The sequence below is a fragment of the Sphaeramia orbicularis genome, chromosome 17 (assembly GCF_902148855.1).
Source record: "Sphaeramia orbicularis chromosome 17, fSphaOr1.1, whole genome shotgun sequence".
In the NCBI taxonomy this organism is placed as follows: Eukaryota; Metazoa; Chordata; class Actinopteri; order Kurtiformes; family Apogonidae; genus Sphaeramia; species Sphaeramia orbicularis.
In genome coordinates this window covers 47,018,261-47,043,101 of record NC_043973.1, presented here as the reverse complement: position 1 = coordinate 47,043,101, position 24,841 = coordinate 47,018,261, and the positions used below count along the sequence as shown (strand labels likewise).

Below are 24,841 nucleotides of genomic sequence, written 5' to 3'. Positions count from 1 at the left end.
CATCTTAAGTCCATTTTTGGTCTTTTTTATGTCATAAAACGATTCTATTGGTCAGTCTTCATGTTGGCCTGAAGGTTTTAGAAATATTTAACCAATGAAAAGTGTTGAAAGTGGCTTGTGACTATATCTCTTTACTCCATTCATTTATTTAGAATATACATATACGTTTTTCCAGTTTCCTGAAAAATAACCATTTTGGACATAAGAGGTTTCTTCCTGATAGTGATGATACATAATAATCTCATTTTTTTTACTGCTCCTAAGGGCTAAAAGAAAAAGGAAAGCAAGTAAAAATCAGTGAAATGTAAGCGGAGGCAGAAACATTTCAATAAAAATACGTTTTGATAATGGACACAGTTAACCTTCAAATGTTTTCATAAGTTTTGGAATTTAGAATTTGGAAAAACTTTTTATTATTTTGTCAAATAAACCATAAAGTTAGATCCACTTTATATATCGTCACTGTCTTGCAGAAATGGCTAATTTTCAGGAAACTGGGAAAAAACCATGTATATTCTAAATAAATGAATTTAGTTAAGAGATGTAGTTACGAGCCACTTTCAACACTTTTCATTAATTAAATCTTTCTAAAACCATCAGGCCAATGTGAAGACTAACCAACAGAATCATTTTAAGACAAAAAAAAAGAGAAAAACTGACCTACGAGGTTTCCACCTGACAGCAACGATATACTGTATGTATCACATGTTAAATAGACAATTTCTACGCAATAATCTCATTGGTTTTACTGTTCCTAAGCGCTAAAAGTAAAAGAAAAGGGAGTAAAAATTAGTGAAATTTAAGCGTTTTAATAGTGGAGACAGTTGGCCTTTAGCTGTGATACAATAGAATAGAATACAATACAATACAATACAACCCTAATAAAAAAAAACCAATAATACTGGGATCAACACGTGTAAAGTCAGACACCTCTTTCTAATTCCACTACACACTTCCACACTGGATTGGACGGTTTCTGTGCTGTGTGATTTGTAGGGACGTGTAGAAGGCCTTCTGTCGATGCCACTGTCGGGTTCAGAGGTGCTGCTGTCTGTAATGGAGTGAGAGATGAGGTTTTCAAATTGGAAAAGCGGAGCCATTTAATTTTCTCTGAGGTCAAATATTCAACAGTGTTAGAGTGTTGAGAGCTCCATGACTGTACAAATGATTAGAAAGAAGAAAAAAAAAAAGACAGAATGGGCCGGTCGCAGAGGGATGGGTATTTCATAACATTTTTCTTTTAGTTACAGGGTGAACACAGACGACTACAAATAACATAATTACAGTCATCAATCCACCTCTTTAGTTTTGTTTGAAATTGAGATTGGAATTGTTTTATTGTCATATATTAAAATAAAAAAAGACCAAAACTGATCAAATGTTCAGCTTTTTTTTTTTTTTTTTTTTTAAGGCATTTGCATTAAAACCACCTATGAGACTATAATTGGCTTGTGATGTTGTTAGAAAATCTATCAGTAAACTATGCATAACGTGTCCAGAAAAGCATTTGATAGCTTTTATTTATTCATTCATTCATTCATTCATTTATTTATTTATTTTTTTTTTAATGTCTCGTTTATTTAGGACAATAGATGCAATACTCTGCAAAAGTCTTATTCCACTTTTTTTCAGGGTTAAAATAAGCATACATATTTATTTCTTTTTCTCTTCTTTCAGATACAACAAGATGATACAGGAAATATGCGCACAGCCTTAAAAGACACACACACACAAAAAAAATGAAATAAACATGTATGATCATTTCCTGAGGGGATGTGGGAATTTCAAAGTCCAGGCAATAAGAACAACCAAGAAAAGTTTGCGTGTATGGGTGTGTGGGGTTAAGTTTTGGAATGGGTTGGGGGTAGACCTCAGGCGGTGTCCAAACATTTGAAAATTCAAAACAATGTACAAAGAAATGGTTATGTCACAATATATAGCTCAAGGAAGGATGTGATTGTTACTTGGATTGTCAGTCAGGTGGTTTTATTGTATTATGTGGTAGAGTATGTACAGTATGTATTTACATAGACGGTGCAGATACGGGTTGGTGTACAGATGAATACATAATTTGGTATGTATGTATACGTTTATGTAGCTGTATGTAGGTATGTAGGGGTGTATACTGAGGTGCCGTAAAGGGGGGGGGGTAAAATGACAAATTCATGGGGCCCAGTGGATGTAAAGGTTAGACGTTGGGATAATTTTGTGTAAAAAAAGAGGCAAAGAAGCCGGGAGTTGGACATTTAAGTTAATTTTTACTTTTGTTTTCATGCCCGTTGCAGCTGTTACGGTACTTATGCACCCTATGCCTCCAGTTTTTACAGTACGTTTCTTCCACCCCCCGCTCCAATGACAGATTTACAGATAATTTCTTTTCTGAAGGGCCCACAATGTTTACTTTCCACGGGGTCCACAACTGGTAGCACCGCCCCAGAATATAAATGTACATAGATAATCACAATCTTATATTGTATATTATGTGATTAGGCGCAAACTGTCTGAGGACTGGAAACAGGGGGCAGGACTAGATAATCAGTGGCTTCTTCCGACTCCGTTTCAGGCGCAACAGTTGTTCCATTTTCTCTTTCTTTTGTTTTTTTTTTCCTATGTTTTCTATTTGGTTTGTGTCTGAAATAAACTAAACTAAACTAAATTTCAGCCCTTCAAAAACAACCAAGTTAGGTGGACTTTTTGCAAAATACTGGACATTGTTTTCCTGCTTTTGAATCTCAGGTGGATGCTGTATGTAAAAAAAGCTCATCAGAGGATGTATTTTTACCATAAGCTTTGCAGTTTCAAAGTGGATAACACTTTTATGAAAATGTTTTATTCTTGTTTTATTGAGTCTGTGTTGACCTTTTCTTCTATCAGCTGGTACGGGCTGCTTACCCTTAAAAACAGGAACAGGTTGCAGGGCATCACTAAAGTGTGCAGCAGAATTGCTGGCACCACACTCACTGATCTGACTGTGTTGTTCCAGAGGCGGACTCTGAAGAAGGCTCAGTCAGTCCTGGATGATCCCAGTCATCCCCTTTATGATGAGTTCAGGTTGCTTCCATCAGGTCGCAGATACAGTGTTCCTAAATGTGGGACCAATAGGATGAGAAATTCTTTGGTTCCGGCAGCCATTGTTCTGCTGAATAATTCTTTGTAATGTTGGTGCTATTGTCTTTATGGATTATTTATTGTATTTATTGTTGGTTTGTTGTCCGTGTGAAACTGCTGGCTGTAGAACAAATTGCCCCTCGGGTAAAAGTACTAAAAGTAAAAGTGCTAAAAGTAAGTAAAAACCAGTGAAATGTAAATGAATGCGTATACATACATATCAACAGTGGACAGAGTTGGCCATTCTTTAGCTGTGATTTAACAAAACTGGGATGCAACAGGAAGTAAACAGTTTGCAGAGTCGGCCTTTGCAGACGTCCCCGTTGTAACAGGGTTCATATGTGTTGTTCTTGGCAAATTGGTACATTCTCTGACCGGAGACACATCGGACACATCAAACAGAAGTCGTGTTCATTACAAGTTTCCGGCTCTTTCCTTGACAGCACAGCACCATAAACAACTTTATTCCACAGTTTGCAGCAGAAAGAAGAGCCCGTTGAGCCTCACTCCCACTGCTGTTAGTGTTGTTTACGTCCGGTGCAGACAGAAGGAGGCTGACGTGGTGTTAATATCTCTGGAAGTTCTTTGATAGCTTCTCTACTAGTATGTCTCTGCAGAGGCACCGTCTGTTTTTACTCCATCCAGCAGCACAGGTTTAACCCATAAAGACCCCCCCCCCCCAAAAAAAAAAAAAAACATCTGCTGATCTAAACTGTTAAATACCTGTTGATCCATTAATCCTATCAATGCATGTAAATAATTGGTGTAAAATACAGTTATTCATCTTTTCATGGTTATCAGATATGACTCATTTGGACGTTTAGAGGCTCTGTAGTTACCATGGAAACACCGTCATCTTCTACAACATTGATTCACCAGTAAAACCCATGAACCCGTAAAAATTTTGTTCAGCACATTTAAGATAAGGTAAGATAAGTCAGTGTTTCTCAAACTTTTTACAATGGAGTACCCCCTGAAATATACTTTTTTTTTTATCCAAGTACCCCCAACTCTTCCTTCCCCATTTTTGATTGAAAATAATAGGGAAAATTGGTTCCTCTGCCAAAGGTGTCTATTTATATTTCCAAAACTTTGTGAAGAAACAACATATATTTAACTGTAATATATAAAAAATAATAGATTTTATGTGCAAAATATAAACTGCACAGTGCCCTCTTTCACTGATAAGAAATTGGTCATTGGTCATTGGTCATAAATTGGTCATTAATAAATGAACTTGTCATCAACAAAAAATGATTACTTAATTACTCAAATATACTTTTTTTTTATACTTTATTTTTAGCAGGTTTTACATTTTTTAACAGATAATAAAACAAAAAGTAAAGACATACAAAACAAGAGACGTCAACAAGCACAGACAGGGTAGTATCAAAAATTAAAGTACAACAATAAATATGTTGGTCAAGGAGTCACAATGTTATCCCATCATAATAAGAAGGTTGAAATAGTTTGGGTATTGTCCTGTTTCAGTCCAAGTCAGATGATTCAGATATATTCTCATATTGCATCAAATCATATCCCGTAAACCTGCTGATGTAGTTACATCCATCATTTTTCATAAACATTTATGTACATTTTCCTGAAATGCATATTTGCACATGTTGATAATAAAACACACAGATGTTGACATATATGTGTATTTCTCATGAAAAAAACAAGGTGCTGTCCTATTGGGACATCACATCTTCTGGGATAGATGTCCATTTTAGCCAATAATTAGTAAATTTGTCCAAATTGTGGTTCAAGGAGAAAGTTAGTTTTTCCATATTATGTATTTCTTTAATAATTCCAGTCCATTCCTTCCTTGTTGTAGGTTCTTCACTCAAATATAGTCATTTTGAATAATATAAAATTGAAATGTTCTTCAAATGTTACCAAAGCTTAAACAAGATGATTGACAATAAAACTATCAAATGAATGTATTTATTGTGTTTTGTATTTCAGCATTAATTCTCATTATATAGTTTGTGTTCAGTACATGATGACATTTAATGTATTTAAAAAAAAAAAATTAAAGTACCCCTGGGGGTAAACGTACCCCACTTGGGGAACCCCTGAGATAAGATAAGATAAGATGAGATGAGATAAGATATACTTTATTGATCCCCCAAGAGGGAAATTCAAATGTACAGCAGCACAAGACAATATGCGTCAAATACAACAGGAAAATGGAAAAGATAAAAATATTAGAAAAAAAAGTTTGTGACAAAAAATAGCAATAACAATGATAAATGACATAGATCAGTGGTTTTTCATGATAAATGATAAAAATTCAAGTCCTTTTTTTTTGCTGTAACATACAGTTTTAAGCATTTATTATATATAATAATGATAATTAATGGCCAGATATTGAAAGTTAACTTCCTCTTGGAAAAAAAGGTGCAAAAAAGACATTTTCTGACACTTTAATTGCCAAAACCACATAAATAAATCTCGACATCCTGTTAGAATGGTAGTCCTTATGGGATTAAACTCCTCGCGTCCTCAGACTACTCTCATCCGGCCGTCCCTCCTCATTTAAAGGTTTCATTCTCTGGCTTTGAACTTGGACAAACAACCCTGTCGGCTCCGGTCGTCGTCGGAAACGGGGCCCTGAATATCAGCGAGCGCTTTGAGAGCCGTGCAGCCCATCATCTTGTTTGGTTAAGCAGATATTACCATTAAACACAGAGGCAAATGAGGCAATTAGAATCACAGTGGTAGAGAGATTAAAAGGAAACAAGGCAAACTCGGGGATGCATGTGAAATTCTCTTGTGTCTGAGCAGATAAATACTGAGAGTCAGCATCGGAGAAACACAGCGCTTGCTATTTTCATTGTATAAACCACCAGTAGTTCCTTTGAGGGCTACAAACATGTTTTCCACTGAACAACTGTTTCCTCACGGGGACTCTTAGTGTTTTCCACCGCCACTTTCTCTTTGGGTGAACCAGATAAGTCATATAGCGCCGTAGGAGTCCCCAGTTGTCCATTATGAAGCAGTGCTCGTTAAGAGGCTGCTAATTTGTCCTGTGGTCGCACACATACGTCACAGCGCATCACTGGGAGTTTTGCCACTCCTCCATACGGTCCCACAAGACACACGATGAGATGACTGATGAAGGATATGGCTTCCACAGGTGGAAAGTATGTTTTTCCACACTTTAATTATACATTTAGCATATAAAGTACATTAGTTGAACAGTTATCTTATTTATTTGCACATCATAAAACAGCAAGAGAAAATTAAAAAAAAAAAAACAACATTCAAACAAGTAACATCATTGTGCAGGAGAGGTTAGAAGCCAAAAAATGCTTATATGAATACCTCCCTGGAAATGAACAATACACAGAGAAAAAAAGAAAAAAAAAGAATTAAAAATACAATATAACTAGTGAAAATGATAAAAATGCTAATCACATTACAAATCATCAAATCAAATGATATACAGCCTTTCATTTTTTCATGAATTAGAGTCCTTTTCAGATGCTTTTTAAACAATGATAAAGAAGATTTTGATTGAAGTTCAGGTCGTAGATTATTCCACAGGTTTGGTCCACGATATTTCAGAGAATACTGACAGAAGTTCGGCAGTACGGAAGATAAAATTTGCTTGAATATCGTGTAGGATAATTGTGAATAACAGAGGAGAACATGAAGAAATTCTGGAAAACTTTGGGAAGAATATGAGTTAAATGAACATATTTGTATAGGTAAACGTTCACATCAAAAACAGAGAAGTTTGAATTTTTTGAAAAGAGGAGCAGATGAGTCGAGTCTCTTAGAAAAGCTGATCATTCTTAAAAATTTCTTTTGAATTAGGAGAATCTTATTGACATAAGTGGGACAAGTTGCCGCCCAAACAGTATTGCAATAAATAATGTAAGGATAAATTAAGTAAAGACAAGTGCATTTGTTCCTGTGTTAAAGCTCAGTTCTATGTTTTTAAGTATCTAATCCAGGGGTCTCAAACATGCGGCCCAGGGGCCAAATGCGGCCCGCCAAAGGTTCCAATCCGGCCCGTGTGATGAGTTAGCAAAGTGCAAAAATTCCACAGCCAAAGCAGTCGAATTTATTTTAGTTCAGGTTCCACATACAGACCAATATGATCTCCAGTAAAATAATAACAGCATAATAACCTTAAAAAAATAATGACTCCATATTTTCTTCTCGGTTTGATGTGGAAAAAAATAAAATAAAATTCTTATATTATGCCTATAAATAATGACAACTTCCAATTTTTGTCTTTGTTTTAGTGTAAAAAAATAACATGAAATTATGAAAATATTTACATTTGCAAACTATCCTGTAACAATAAAACATGAATAACCTGAACAAATATGAACAACCTGAAATGTCTAAAGAAAATGAACCACAATTTGAACAATTTTCTGCCTGTTACTAAATGTTTAGTGCCTTTGTAGATTCGATCCATAATGCACATGTAAAAATAAGTTGAGGCAGAATATTGTTAAAATTGCATTTATTTTTCCAAAGAAATTTCAGTTTTTCTCAGGTTATTCACATCTTTTTTTGTTTGGATAGTTTATAAAAGCAAGTATTTTCATGATTTAACTGGGGTTTTTTTGCACTAAAACAAAGACAAAATTTGGAGTTGTCATTATTTATAGGTTATTATGTTATTATTTTATTGGTCCGGCCCACTGGAGATCAAATCAGGCTGAATGTGGAACCTGAAAGAAAATGAGTTTGAGAGCCCCGATCTAATCAGAATGAAACTAAGAGGGTAATTAGAGTCGCATAAAAAAACTGAAAGGCCCCACGTGTACGATGTAGGGGATCTAATAGCTGTGATCTTTAGCATGTAATCATACTGAAATAAGAATCACTCAGCCCATTTACATGCACAGTAAGGACAGGCTTCATCACAGTGTTTTTCAACCTTGGGGTCACCTGAGAGTTTTGGCGAAATTGACGTTTTACCATTAGGTACATTTTTATGTGCAAGTTATATTTGCACAATTTGAAGGTCAATGGAAAAGCAATTACAGTTATTAGGACCGCACTAAATATTTGAATATCCTTTTATTTTATATATATATATATATATATATATATATATGTGTGTGTGTGTGTGTGTGTGTGTGTGTGTGTGTGTGATAACATACATTCATTAAATCACACATTAACTCAGTCGTCAGTGTGTGGTGCTGTATTTACCTGCAGAGATCTCCACCTAGATTTTGTATTTTCCTCTAATTTCACCGCGTTCGAGACATTTCAGGGAATCATCCTTCAGGCCGTGACTTTGTTCTTCCAGCTAATTAATGAACACATCACTATGCAACATGAAAGAGAATAGAATAAGAGAACAGTGTAAAAATGAAGTGATTCTGGTTCATTTTTATCTTCATATCTGTTGCAGTTCTGCCTGAGAGACAAAACTCAGGGCAAAGACTCATACTCCTGACACATGGGCGGTTTTATGTGTGCCTTAGGGCAAAATCGCTGTGAAAACAATCAGAAAATGCTGGTTTATTTTAATTATTGTCTTGCTTTTGCTGCTCCTGTCTGTTTATCTAGCAGAAAACGAAGTGAGATTGAACAGTTCTTTTAACCCATAAAGACCGCTGATCAAAAGCATCTACTGATCTAAACTGTTTCATACCTGCTGATCCACTACATCTATCAATACATCCTTCTATAATGGACGTTCTGTGTCCGACGCGTGTCTGATCGATGTCCCGATGTTGCGGCACGGGAGGGCGTACGGGTGCAATGCCGTTGTTGCACCACGGGAGGGTGCTATCGTACAATGGCACCACAGGTACAATGCTGCTAGTGTAAATAATTGAAGAAAAAGTGTCCATAAAAACTCAGATTAAAGTTGAGGTTTATTGTTTGAAAAATAGAGAAAACTGAAGAAAAAGTGCCCTTTTCAGTAAAATCTCTCATTAACTGAACATAAACCCAGTGTGTCCATCCACTGTCATTGATCCAACTCCATGGGTTTTACTGATGAATCAATATTGTAGAAGATGACTGTGTTTCCACGGTAACTACGGAGCCTCTGAACGTCCAAATGGGTCATATCTGATGACCATGAAAAGATGAATAACTGTATTTTACACCAGGTATTTAAACACATTTCTTCAATTTTGTTAATTTTTTTTTTTTTTTTAGATCATTTGATTAATTTCATTGATTACTTTTTGCTGTTTTTGTTTATTTTGTTGCTTAGTCTATTGTTTTATTATTATTTCCATTTAGTTAATTCTTTGCTCATTTACTATTTTGTAATTTTTTTAAATTACTTTTTGTTGATTTTATTTTTGCAACATAAAAGCAATCATCTACCATCAAACTCCATGGGTTTTACTGGTGAATCAATGTTGTAGAAGATGACAGTGTTTCCATGGTAACTACAGAGCCTCTGAACGTCCAAATGGGTCATATCTGATGACCATGAAAAGATGAAAAACTGTATTTTACACCAACTATTTTAACATATTTGTTCAATTTTCTTCAGTTTGCAGCTTATTTTGTTCTTGTTGCTGATTATTTTTTCAGTTTATATTCTTGTTCATTTTATTGGCTATTTAATGAACTTTCCTTCATTTTTTTTTTTTTTTTTTTTTAAATTTTTTGCTTATTTTGTTTTGTTGTTTTTTTTTTTTACATTTTCCTGCCTATTTCATTATTTTTTCTTCAGTTTTGTTCCGTTTGTGTCTCATTTTGTTCATTGTTGTCATATTGTTGATGTATTACTCATTTTGATTCATTTTGTTTGTTACTTTGACTTTTTTTTTCCATTCAGTAAATTTTTTGCTCATTTATTATTTTGTAATTTTTCATTAATTTTTCATTAGATCAGTAGATGCTTTTGGTCGCCAGTGGGTGTTTGGGTATTTATGGGTTAGTTAAAGTTCATATTCAATTCCAAAAAAGTTCAAGTGCATTATTAAGTGTGTTAATACTTAAGCACTAAATTCAGCATTTCTGTCCCATTCCTGTATCGTAGCAGACCTCTGAATACAGAAAAATTTTGCTAAAACACACTTCTTTGATACAAAAGGAGTAATTAGGTCTTAAAATCTTCCATCTCTCTCTCACCGACCGCACTCTGCTGCTCTTTGCTCCTCCCACTTCCACCCCTCCCCCTCAGATGACAAACTGTATTTTACACCAATTATTTTAACATATTTGTTCAATTTTATTATTATTATTAATAATAATAATAATAATAATAATAATAATAATAATAATAATAATAATAATAAATTTTATTTATAGGTGCCTTTCTTGGCACTCAAGGACACCGTACAGTAAAACAATTTTCTTCAGTTTGTGGCTTATTTTGTTCTTGTTGCTGATTATTTTTTCAGTCTTTATTCATTTTGTTCATTTTATTGGCTATTTAATTAACATTCCTTCATTTTTGTTCAATTTTTTTGCTTGTTATGTTTATTTTTCTACATTTTCTAGCCTGTTTCATTATTTTTTCTTCAATTTTGTTCTGTATTTTACGCCACTTATTTACTTGTATTGATAGGATTAATAGATCATCAAGTATTAAACATTTTAGATCAGTAGATGATTTTGGTCACCAGTAGGTGTTTGGGTCTTCAGGGGTTAATAAAAGTTCTCATTTAATTCCAAAAAAGTTCAGGTGTATTATTAAGTGTGTTAGTACTGTTCATGTGTCGTAGCGTGAATGCAGCTCAAGACCTCTGAATGCAGAAAAATTATGCTAAAACCCACGTCTTTGATACAAGAGGAGTAATTGGGTGTCTGTAATTAAATGTTCCATTCCTACCACGGTTTAATCATTATTTTCTTAAAGTGACTGGTAATGCATGCAGTCTCCACGATCTGGTGCCCTTTCCTTATGCTAAGTTAGCATTTTATTAAATGCAAATTGTACGATTGTGAACGTCTGCATTAAAAAAAAAAAAAGCCTGTTAACCATTTAATCAACAAGTTCTCCTCTTTTGTGCTACAAGTACACATGCATAATTCATCAGCACTAATAATGCATTTGATGTTAATCAGCATGCACGGTTTACCTTAAAATGGAAGTATTACATTTCATCTGTGGGGTGTTTAAAGATTGATGATATTCATTGACTCACAAATAAAGAATTGTTTTAAAGCCCTTGTTCCAGACATCTGTTGTTTACAGATTTATAGCCCAGTTTCTCTCGGGGGAGGAACTTCCACCAGCCCTTTTTCTATCAGGGTTTCTCATTTTGTATGCATTGCGTCCATTAGCACACGGTGTCCTTCTGCTCAGAAAAGAGTTATGCATAAAGGATAACTTTGCTGAAAGGTAAAATAAATAACCTCCAACCAATGTGATACCATTATTCGGAATCATTCATGCAAGAAAAAACATTCATCTTTGAAAAAGTGCCGTTTTGGTGTGACACGGCGGAGGACTGGACCTTGATGAAGTGTCAACGTAAAGGGACACGTCGCAGATTTTACACACAGATCGGTCTGTTGTGTTTGTCAGGAGCAGCTTTTTTATATGTATGAGGATGTAACTAGTGATGGAAAAAGGGTCGACCAGGCCAAAGCAAGGACGTTTCTCAATATCAAGTTTGCAGAGTATGGTCTTGGTCAAAACAGACTTTCTAAGAACACCAGTCTGTCTGTAATTGAACGGCTGGTACTTGTGAACTTTCCTCCCTGTCTCTGCTGTATTTCTGTCATCAGCTTCTTCTTTTTTTGTTTTTTTCTTTACTAATTTTGTATTTGACATACACGTATAAACACACATCCAACAAACATTGGGGAGATGTATGACATGTACAGTTTCATTTGCTTTATATTGTCTCAAATTCATGTTTGTTTGTTTTTTTTTTTAAATTTTATTTATTTTTATGGACTATATCTTTGTGAGTAGCAGTCAGTTGCATATACTTAAATAACATAGTCCATTCTTCAAGTGCTGTACACATAAGATTAAGAAGAGAAAAAAGGAAAAGAAGACAGAAAAAAAAGAACAAAACAAAGGGGGGGAGTCACTAGAGTTCTGACATTACTTGTATTAATAATGTCCATCTTTTTAGAAACAATTCTGTTTTCATTTGTAATCTTGCTGTGTTCTTCTCCATAATAAAAACCTTCTTTTAACCTATCACTCCACTGCATTATGCTGGGTGGCTGTGGTTTCAACCAGACGACTGTCATCAGCTCCATAACATATTTCCATGTAATTACCACAATGTCACTCGATTTGATTTTAATACATTTGTACTAGTATTTACATGTCATTTATACTTTGGTATATTCAGGGTTTTTCTGCGGGTCATTAAAAAGCATTAAGTCAAATAGATTAGATTGGGTGTGGAATTAGAAATATGGTGCTTTTAATAAGAGTGAAAGTATAAAAGATATTGAAAAAAGCTAACAATAGCACTGGGCTGTATTCATCAGAGACAAAGTCCACAGAATATATGAGTATTGAAAAAACAAAGAACTTGAATCCAATAATAAGTGGTTCCAGGCACGACAAACCCCACCCCTTGCACGTAATGCAACTTATTTTGGCATCGATCCAGCTGATGTCATCATGTCTATGCATGTGCTGATGTCAGCGTACCAACTGCCTCTATATATGTGCCAAGTTTGAAGTCAATGGAAACAAAATTGATGTTTTAATAGGCATTTGAAATTTCACCCATTATAAGTAAATGGGAGAAAAAAAAATTAAAAATTCATAAAAAATGTGAACTTTGACCTACTTTTCCCAAAATCTAATAAGATCTATTCTGAGTCACTGGCAACCAGTTTGGTATGAATTCAACTAATAGTTTTACTGTTGAAGTTTTAACAAAAAAAAAAACAAAACAAAGAAACAACCCGAACCAAAAACAATACCCCTTACCTCTCCTTTGGGGGGTGGGGTAATACATTAGAAGTATAAGGAAAAGAGAAGGCTTAAAAAAATAAAATAAATTAAAATCTGGACAGTCAAACAGTAAGGTGCGATAATAAACTGTAGTGTGCAAAATAAAACAGAACAGGTGGATAAATAACCTAAATATCATAAATTCCATTCCTTTAACCTGAAGTCCCAGGTTTATTTGACTTACTTACTGTATTTACTAGATGAATGGACCTAAACCATGTGGTGTTCTGGTGCCAGACTTTGACCCCTCCCACTCCTCATCTGTCCTCAGATTCACGTACACTTTAGGCGAAGGAATGTGGCTGCCGTTGAGTAAAAGCTTCGTCATCCCTCCGGCTGAACTCGCCATCAACCCCTCAGCCAAGTGCAAGACGGACATGACGGTCATGGAGGACGCCGTGGACGTACGGTGAGAACTGGCACTTACTTCCATTCTTTTTTCCTCCTCAGTGATGGTGCAGGTTGGGTTCACCTCTGAACTGAAGTATGACACGAGTCTGTGTTCGTTCACCAGTAGATAGAATATGAGTTAACGAGAAGGAGCAAATTCCTCATTCATTTCAGATTTTACATGTAGCTTCCATGGGACAATGTCTAGAAAGTTTTTCCACAGTTTTGAGAAATTTAGATTTTTCAGTTTTTGAAATATTATAAACACACCTGTACTTATAACGGGACATGTTTTAATGGTTTATTACATGTAAATAGTTACAGATATCAGTATAGTTACTATTGAGCACTGATAGGAAGTCATATATTGACTTTCATTTGGGTCCATGACCTTTGACCTTGAGTGACCTTGAAGGGTCAAACTCAAAGTCACCAATGTCTGCAGTTCAACAATCTTGTTCTCCAAAACTACTTGTTGGATTCATTTCAAATTTCACATGTAGCGTCCTTGGGACAATGTCTACAAAATTTGTTCACCGTTTTGAGAAATTCAGATTTATTAATGTTTTGCAATGTTTTTTATTGATAAATTTTTTTGCCTTCTCTAATAATGGGCCATGTTTTAATGGTTTATAACATGTAAATGGTTACAGATATAAATATCGTTAGTACTGATCACTGATAGGAAGTCATATATGGATTTTCATTTGGGTCCATGACCTTTGACCTTGAGTGACCTTGAAGGGTCAAACGCGAGGTCATCAATATCTAGATTACAACAATCTTCTCTGAAACTACAGGTCGGTTTCATTTAAAAATATATGTATGTATGTAGGTTCCTTGGGAAAATGTCCATAAAGTTTGTTTAGTTTTGAGAAATTTAGATTTTGGAATTTTTGATGAATTTTTGGATTATTAACAAATTGCCTTTACTTTTATCGGTCCATATTTTGATGGTTTATAACACTGATAGGAAGTCATATATGGACTTTCATTTGGGTTCAAGACCTTTGACATTGAGTGATCTTGAAGGGCCAAACTCAATTTCACTAATGTCTAGATTTCAACAGACTCCTTCTCCAAAACAAAATAATAACTAAATAAAGTTTGTTTGCGGTTTTGAGAAATTTTGTTTTGGAATTTTTTAAATTAATTTTAGGAATCTTACAAATGTGCCTTTACTTCTAATGGTCCATATTTTGATGGTTTATAACATGTAAATGGTTACAGATATCAATATAGTTCCTATTGATCACTGATAGAAGTCATATATGGACTTTGACTGAATTAATCGAGTTCTACTCCAGTGAAAGTACCACTTACCTCTACTGGGAGGTTGATCTCCTGAGACCAAACCTGACAACCTCACAAAGTCAACCTGCTATTGATTCTTGATAAAATATGTCAAAACATGCGAGATACAGGGACACTGGTTCTATTTTTCTTTTAGTTTTAGTTCCCGATGAGTCGTCAGCGTTGGCTTTTTGGTGACGGTTTCTCATGAATCCTTGTTCATCTGTCACGTCCTGGAATGGCTGCAGACTCACAGCTGTAGTTTCAGAGAAGTTTTCACTGCTTTGTATTCTCAGCGTTCAGCACTTCTCTTTTATTTACTATTGTTGCAGCACGTCTTAAGCAGCCCTGTGAGGTTGATGCAGCGGTCTTTGTAGTCATGATTTAGAAGGTAATAAAGCTCAAAGATCTAACACAAAATCAATTATTAAGACGCATAAATACAGAGTTAAAAAAAAAAAGCATTAAGAAGAAAGAATTAGTCGGCGATTCCAAGCTATAGAAAAGGGTTTGGATTGTTAAATGGTTCATAACTCGGCCAAAGAAAATCTGCTCTGTGTGCAGTGACCGTCTCTGTGTGGACTGCAGCGAGAGTCGTAACCGAGCCAAAACAATACTGCGGTATTAAACTGGACTGGGCTGACAGCAGGGACGCCACAGAATTATTTAGCCCATTCTGCCTCAGAGCAGTGGGACCTCGTTTTAGGATGGCTGTGCACTCTGTCCAACACTGGTTTAAAAGGAACCGGCTCAGAAATGCACAATATGGACAAAAGTATGTGGACACATGGAATTCAGGTGTTTCTTTTCGAACAAAACAATACTGACACATGTCAAAATATAGTTTTGTATTTGGATTGGTAAGTTTGGTTTAAATTATCTTTGCTTCTAAAATGTCTCAGAGATGGATTTGACTTAATTTCTCTTAACATTTTTTTTTTTTTCTAAATCCATGACTATGATTTTCAATGTTCTACCTCTAAATATCCCCACCAAAAATGTGCTGTGACTGTAAATAAGGAAGGAAATATTGATGTTTGTATCTAAAATCATCATGAACAGGACATGCTACAGCTGTAGACATGATGTATCCCAATATTTATGTCCATATAGTTTATAAACATCAATATTTCCTTAAAGTTTAATGGTAGACTTTTCTTCCTCAGTGAAATATGAAGAAAGTAGATGGTTAGTTGTGGTAGAAAATTATTATTTACAGTCAGAACATGAAAAATATTTTAGAAATTTAGAGGAAGAAAACTTAAAATCATAGTTATGGATAAAAAACAAACAAACAAAAAAACAAGATCAGTGTTGAGAGAAATTAAGTAAAAACCATCTCTTTTTTTGGACATAAAAATACTACTGTAAACCAAACTAACCAATGAAATGATTTTGCTTGAATTAAGCAAAAAAAAAAAAAAAAATCTGCCAATGGAACAAGTGAAAATTATCTTGGTAAGATTTCTTGAAATAAGATTTTCAAGATCTGTTGTCTAAAAATAAGTTCTTATATCTCACTGAAAAGTTACTCTTTAGGTGATTATATCTTATTTTAAGTGTGATGAGATATTTTGACTAGAAATGAAAAAAACACACCTGGTAAGATTTGGATTTTTTCCAGTGTATAGACTATAACCGCTGCTGCTGACAAACAGTTATTTCGTACTCGGAGAAATGTTCGTCTGAAGTCTTAACCTTATATGTGGAAATGTAACTAGTTATAAACCATAACAAATTAAGCAGGAGTTGAAACAGGTTGTAGAAATCCACTGGACTTTTGCCAAAATGAATATAAAGATAGTTTTGCAGCACCTAGAGGGTTCAAATTCAAACTGTATGAACTATTAGGGTCCAAATACACAAATAAATGAACCAAAGACTAATAAAAGTGGGTTTAGAGAAATATGACCCCTTTAAAATCTGTAATTACAAAACAAAACATATAAGGAGAGAAAATGATCGTTTACATATAGAAAATACAGGACTGACTCAGATCCCCCTTGTTTTACACATGATGCACTAATTCTGAAGTCTAAACACATTATTCATTTTATTACTTTATAATTAGCCTCAGTTTATCACCTAGTTTTATCTGCCTTAACAATAGTCTGTTGTTGATCTCAAACTGCACACAGAGCTTAAAAAACTAGAAACAATACATATAAATAAATACTGGATGTGCTGCTTTTTACTGTGCTAATTATTTTAACATAAAACAGAACAAAAGGAAACATTCTCATACAAAACCGGCTCCGTCTGCACATTATGTATGTACGGTTGCAACCCACATTATTTATTCTGACAGGTCTCTGATACTTGTACGTAGCATTTATTAACGCGCAGCCAGTAAAGTCGGCTTTGCTTTACTTTAAGTGCCCCTATTAAACATTTATAAGCAGTATATCAGCTTTTATTAAATGGTGTAAAACAGCTCCTGTTTGCATCCGTAAGCACAGGCAGGTGTGATTTTGAACAGAATTGTCGAACACAGCTTTTACAATAAAAAGCATCTTCATTAGAGATGGAACTGTTGACGAGTCACTTTAATTTAAAGGGGGTCATATTTTGCTAAACCCACTTTTATTATTTTTTGATACACTTATTTATGTGTATATTTGGACCCTAGTAGTTAATAAAGTTTGAATTTGAACCCTCCAGGTGCTGCTAAACTATCCTTATATTCATTTTTGAAAAAAATTGAGTGCTACAACCTGTTTTAATTCCTGCTGAATTTGTTAACATATGGGGTCCCACAGGGATCTATATTAGGACCGCTCCTATTTCTTACTGGCATTAATGACTCGGTTGCACCCTTGTCGTTTCTATGCCCTGTACTTTTTGTTGATGATACCAGTTAATTAGTTATGGACTGCACCCCCATGTATATAACTGCAACCCCCCCAGCCCCACCCCCCTGCTCCAACATAAAAAAAAAAAAAAAAAAAAAAAAAAAACATCCCCCCCCTCTGTGTTTTTTGACAAATCGCACCCTGCTTTTTACTATGACCCTCATCTGTGGCCACATTAATCCTGACTGTTCCTGGTTTGGCTTTAGTGTCACTCATTACCTCTGGCTTACATGTTTGCTGTTACGTTGGACCTACTTTGCCTAGCGGCCGGCTGCATTAAGAATCAATCAAGTTAACGTGACTTCAGCTGATCCAGGCAAATGTAATTAGTGCTAAGAATGGTCTTTTCGTATGCCGGAACATGCCCTCTCAACAACTTAGTTTGCACAGCCGTGTCAGATCCTGCCCCAATTTGCCGATGGTTATTTGCCCTGTGAAAATGATGTCAGGTAAAATTAGTCTCGCATAGCTGACTGTCCCCATCATTGTGTCTCATTAGCGTGTAGCAACTCACATGTTTTTTTTTTTTGTTTTTTTTTTACACTGTCCTTGGCTAATTTCAAGCCTGTGAACAACTCAATAACAAGAACACTAACAGTCATTCCAGGCTAATCAATAAAAGGTTAGCGTCAAGGTTTTTTTTCCTCTGCATGAGACCTTTTCATAGATTTAACAGCTTCATGATGTCGCTTTAAAGCTGAAACTGTATCTGAAAGTGCAGGTTGACGGTATCTATTATGAGCTCGTACCTGCAGAGGCTTACTGTAACACTTAAAATGCTGATAATTATACTATACACATATTTTTTTTTTACACCTTTTTGCACACATCATTATCTATTAACCCTTTCATGCATACTGGTCACTACAGTGGACAGCTATTCTACAGCTGTTCTCTTGCATATTCATGGATTTTGTTGTTCTTTTCGTTTTTTTTTTTTTTTTTTTTTTTTTTTTTTAACACATATCTTTATTAAAGTTTTAAGACACTACATATCTTTTCTGACATGAATAGGTAACATTATGTAGATCCCTCCTGAGCATAAACCCTCAGAATCACAAGCCCTCCCCATAGTTTTCACACAATTAATCAGTAAATACATGTTTCTGTGCGTCAAAAATTAAACGTGTGGTGTCCAGCTGAGTGGACATTCTTGCAACTTCATGAAAAATAGGTTCATAAGAATTTCTTTTTTTCATTATTATTTTTTATGTATTTTTTAAAATTGTTTTTATTTTATTACTTTTATTTATTTTTTTTTTTTTCAGAAGAAAATTTTCAATTGCATTGTTTTTTTCATGCCTAAAGAGGAATAAAAACACTCAGGAAAAAAAATTTGAGGAAGTTTCTCATAATTCGTGCATGAAAGGGTTAATCTGACTTTCTCTTTAGAGTCATTATCACTGTTGGCCACCTGTGAAAAACATGGATGCAAACTAGCATACGTTGCTAACAGATTCTGTATGTGTGTGTTCATGCAGCTGTTTTTAATCTGTATTTCCATTCTGTGAGAGGAAGTGACTAAAATTATTCAAATACAACTCCAAATATCATAGAAGAGTTTTGATGCTTGTTGAAATTGGCATACTGGGAGAAGATAAATGCAAATGCATACAAATTTAGTGAATAAATACATATGTGAAGCGATAATGAGACTAAAAAAAAAGCAAACTACAGTCAGAATATTTTCCACTTTATTTTCGTTTCAGTGAAATAAGCATGATCACCAGCATTGATGTATTTCATTATTTATGTGATCGGGTTTACAGCTCTACTACTACTGACAATAATAATAATAATAATAATAATAATAATAATAATAATAATAATAATAATAATAATAATAATAATGATGATGATGATGATAATACTGATACTACTACTTCTACTACTACTACTACTACTGCTACTACTACTACTAATAATAAGAATTATATTAATAATGGTGATGATGATGATAATACTGCTACTACTACTAATAATAATAATGATGATGATAATTACTAATACTAATACTATAACTACTACTACCACTAGTACTACTACTAATAATAATGATACTACTACTACTACTAATTAATAACTACTACTACTACTACTACTACTACTAGTACTACTACTACTAATAATAATGATATTACTACTATGACAAATTAATCACTACTATTACTGCTACTACTACTGCTACTACTACTTCTACTAAGCCTACTATAATGGACATTCTGTGTCCGGCGCGTGTTTGTCCGATGTGTCTTCTGATGTTGCAGCATGGGAGGGCATACAGGTGCAATGCCGCTGTTGCACCACGGGAGGATGCAATCGCACAATGGCACCATGGGTACAATGCCACTAGTAATAATAATAATAATAATAATGATGATGATGATGATAATAATCATACTTTTACTACTACTACTACTACTACTACTACTACTGCTACTAATAATGCAAAGTAAACATGGCTAGTTTTACTCAATATTTGTCATAATGTGGTAAATGTACAGTCAGATCTGAAATAAATCATGTGAGGTTAATAATAATATGTTCAATCACAGTATAAAGAAGAAAACAAGATGCACTTAAACCACAAATGAAACCAATAGAACCTGAGAGCAGCACATGTAGAAACTTGTCTTTTCGAGTGGGTTTTTAGCTTTTTATTCATTTATTTTTCATGTGTTACAGACTCTGCAGTTCCATAGTGTTGGAGCTAAAACTGTAAAAGTTCTGTTTCTATTTTTTTCCTTCGGACTGTAGGTCATTTATTTCTGATCTGGACTTTGGTTTTTAAGAGCTGAGGTAAACGACGGTGACGTCACGTGAAGGTGAACGATCCGAGACATCATCACACATTGTTCTGTACTGGTGTAAAAGCTACAACACCTGATGTTCATTTTTAATTATAGCTTGTTCAGATTAAAATAACAACTAATTTACTTAATGGCAAAACATAAAGTCAAGAGCTAATATTCTTTGCCAAACTCAATTAACCCAAACAGGATCCATAAACCCACACCTCCATTATCTCAAAGGTCGGTACAGTCTGTTGACTTCACTTTAGCGCTCAGATATTTAATCAAAGCAGGATTTAAAGCTAAACTGCAGGGATGATGATGACTCTCAGCCAAATAATCAGCCTCCATAAGAGTATATTTCAGGTTGACTTCTTTAAATAATGTTTTTATTCTCAAGGATTTAAGATTTTATTTTTATTTTTTTTTTTTTGGGGGGGGGGGGGGGGCTGTCTTATTTTTTTAAAAATTCAATTCAATGTAGATTTATTTATAAAAGCACATCAGTGATTCCACCAGAGAAGAAACCAGACAAAAAGAATAAACCTCATTTATGAAAGAAATAACCTGCAGCAGACTGTAAATGTAGAGAAGAAAAGAAAACCAGAGCATTAAATCATATTATTTTAACCCTTTAGACGCCATGTTTGCAATGTAAACAAACCATATTTTTGATGCAAAAAACACCAAAAATTTGTTTTTTTTTTTATATATACTACTTAAAATATGAATTACTTTTTTTTTTTTTTTTAATTTTCAACTTAAGTCATAAACAAAAATACCAAATACTCAATAACTGTCATATTTTAACCCTTTAAATGCCATGTTTGTAATGTTAACAAACAATATATTTTTATGCAAAAAAAAACACAAAAAAGGTTTTTTATATACGCAGCGTAAAATATGAATTACTTGTTTTTTATTTTCAACTTGAGCCATAAACAAAAATACCTAATAATCAATAACTGTCATAAGCTTTAAATGTTATGTTTGTAATGTAAGCAAACCATATTTTTGATGCAAAATAACACCAAAAATTTGTTTTTCATATATGCTACATAAAATATGAATCAATTTTTTTAAAAATTTCAACTGAACTCATAAATAAAAATACCCAATAATCAATAACAGTTACATTTTAACCCTTTAAATTCCACGTTTGTAATGTCAACAAACCATATTTTTGATGCAAAAAACACCAATTTTGTTTTTTTTTTTTTACATGCAACATGAAGTTGTAATTACTTTTTTTATTTTGATTTTCAGCCATAAGCAAAAATACCACATACTCAATAACTGTCATATTTTTAACACTTTAGATGCCGTTTGTAATGTAAACAAACCATATTTTTTGATGAAAAAAATACAAACACAAAGTTTTTTTTTGTGCTATGTAGATTATGAATGACTTTTTTTTTTTTTTTAAATTTTCAACTTCAGCCATAAACAAAAATACCAAATACTCAATAACTATTATATTTTAACCCTTTAAATGCCATGTTTTTAATGTAAACAAACCATATTTTTGGATGCAAAAAAAAAAAAATTGAAAAGTTTTTTTTTTTTTTTTTAATATGCTACATTTTTTTTTTTTTTTTTAAATTATAACTTTAGCCATAAACAAAAACACCAAATACTCAATAACTGTCATATTTTAACCCTTTAAATGTTGAGTTTCTAATGTAAACAAACCATGTTTTTTTATGCAAAAAACCTCCAAAATGTTTTATATGCTACTTAAAATATGAATTACTTTTTAAATTAATTTTTTCCCATCATTTTCAACTCGAGCCAAAAAACAAAACAAAACATAATAATACTCAATAACTGTTATATTTTAACCCTTTAAATTCCATGTTTGTAATGTAACCAAGCCATATTTTGTGATGCAAAAAACACACCAAAAGCTTTTTCAAACTAGAAGCACTCGGAGAGAGCAGACCTCCGCCAAGGCTGATCAGTGGCCCCCCCGTGGGCCCCCCCATGCCAAGGAGGTTATGTTTTTTGCCAGGGTTTGTTTGTTTGTTTGTCTGTCTGTCTGTCTGTTTGTCTGTCCGTTAGTGTGCAACATAACTCAAAAAGTTATGGACAGATTTTGATGAAATTTTCAGGGTTTGTTGGAAATGGGCCCCCCCCGTGGGCCCCCCCACCCCCGATCACCACCAAAATTTAATCATTTCTTCCTTATCCCATTTCCAACAAACCCTGAAAATTTCATCAAAATCTGTCCATAACTTTTTGAATTATGTTGCACACTAACGGACAGACAAACAGACAGACAAACAGACAGACAGACAGACAAACAAACAAACAAACCAACCCTGGCAAAAACATAACCTCCTTGGCGGAGGTAAATATGCTACATAAAACATGATTTTTTTTTTAAAGTTTACAATTTTAGCCATAAACAAAAATATCAAATACTCAATAACTGTCATATTTTAACCCTTTAAATGCCATGTTTGTAGTGTAAACAAACCATATACTTGGGTTACTTATTTTTTGATTTTATATGTCAGTAATTAACACCAACATTGGTTATTATGCATTATTATTTTTAATACTAGGTCAAATGTTCAAAAATGTGCCAATGTGCATTTTTTACTCACTTTAGAGAAGAGTACTAATATGGTAATTTCCCATTATTACCTCCGCCAAGGAGGTTATGTTTTTGCCAGGATTTGTTTGTTTGTCTGTCCGTTAGTGTGCAACATAACTCAAAAAGTTATGGACAGATTTTGATGAAATTTTCAGGGTTTGTTGGAAATGGGATAAGGAAGAAATGATTAAATTTTGGTGGTGATCGGGGGTGGGGGGGCCCACGGGGGGGGCCCATTTCCAACAAACCCTGAAAATTTCATCAAAATCTGTCCATAACTTTTTGAGTTATGTTGCACACTAACGGACAGACAAACAAACAGACAAACAAACAAACCCTGGCAAAAACATAACCTCCTTGGCGTGGGGGGGCCCACAGGGGGGGCCACTGATCAGCCTTGGCGGAGGTCTGCGCTCTCCAAGTGCTTCTAGTTTACAATGTGCTACTTTTAGTGGCTGGGTCGAAATTTGATCATTAAATCATAGAAAAATTAACAACCTTTGAATTCTGACCTAAAACAAATTGTGAAAAATATGACATTTTATTACACAAAATGCAAAGTGTGCATAATATGCTCACCCAGATACTGGAAGGTTAATGTGTTAATTTTTTTATGCTTAGAGTTAAGTTTCTTCTGTTGTTTAGTTGTTTGTATTTGTTGTATTTCAGTTGTGTTAAGGGAATTTGCAAAGTAAGGCTTTCCTTATTCTTACTCATCAGTTTTTCTGCTGTGTGTACATGATAATAAACTTCTTGAATCTTGAAAACTCGTAAGTGATGTTAATTAAGCAGCAACACACCATGATCAGCTAAAAAACACAAGAAAAAATCCTCTAAATGCTAATATACATGAATAAAACTGTCTGTTGAACAAATGTCTGTAAATCTGCTGTGGTTTTGATTTGAATTTTCCATAAACACTGTGAATCCTCCTTCAGCAGGTTCTGTTGGTGTCATTTTAAGGTCAAGGAAAGGTTTTTTTTTCCTGATCTCTGTGATGTAACTTTAATTTTTGACAAAGACGATGCCTTTTTTGGTTCCTTTCATCTCTGATCTGTCTTTGATTTCTTGAGTTTTTGTTCTCTCCTGTAAATTTATGCAGTTTAGGGCATGTTTTCACAGTTGTCACCAATCCACCCCCCACTCTTTATTTACATATTTCATCCCCTTTTTCTTTTTCTTTTTCTTCTTCTTTTTGTTTTTTGTTTTTTTTGACAACATTTTAGTTTTATTTGGCAGCTTTCTTTGAGACGCCATGTAAATAAGTCGTTTCCTTCTGATCCTTGATCTGATGAACGCTCTCTTCAGATTCTCCAGGGGCCACAAGGAGACTCCGTCAACGGATTCTGGAAGCGTCAGATTTACTGTTGATGTGAACAACAGTCGAGTCGGTTTGATCGTCGTTTGTCTGTGTCTTGCTCCTTGGCAGACGGATAAACCATCCTTCTACCCTTGATTATCTGCCTTCATGGAAGTCGAAATGTCTGGAGCAAGATTATTTTAACATGAAATCTGTACTTAGTCGCAGTACCTTTACATTAGATTAGATTATATTAGATTAGATTAGATTAGATTAGATTAGATTAGATTAGATTAGGGTTAGATTAGGGTTAGATTAGGTAGAACATTGTCGATCCCTTGGACAGAACCATCAGGAAATGAAGGTTCCAGTAGCAGCACAACAATGATTGTACACATAAAAGAAATATTATGAGAAAATAGTAATAATAAATATAAAACAGCAGTGAAAAAAGCCAATTCAAATTAGAAAGAACAAGTAGAACAAAAATAATAAAGTAGTATTAATAATAAAAAAGTAACTATGTTATAATATTATGTGCACTATACATACAGGGTGGGGAAGCAAAATTTACAATATTTTGAGGCAGGGATTGAAAGACAGTGTATGACCAATTAGTTTATTGAAAGT

General features: G+C 34.1%; 1 protein-coding gene across 1 annotated transcript in view; it reads left to right on the top strand.

Moving 5' to 3' along the window:
- The window catches only part of astn1 (astrotactin 1), a 982,704-nt gene that overhangs the window by 311,678 nt on the left and 646,185 nt on the right, over positions 1–24,841 (top strand). Inside the window, 1 exon segment of the mRNA XM_030160213.1 lies at positions 13,257–13,394. Within this exon segment, the coding sequence (XP_030016073.1) occupies positions 13,257–13,394 (138 nt within the window).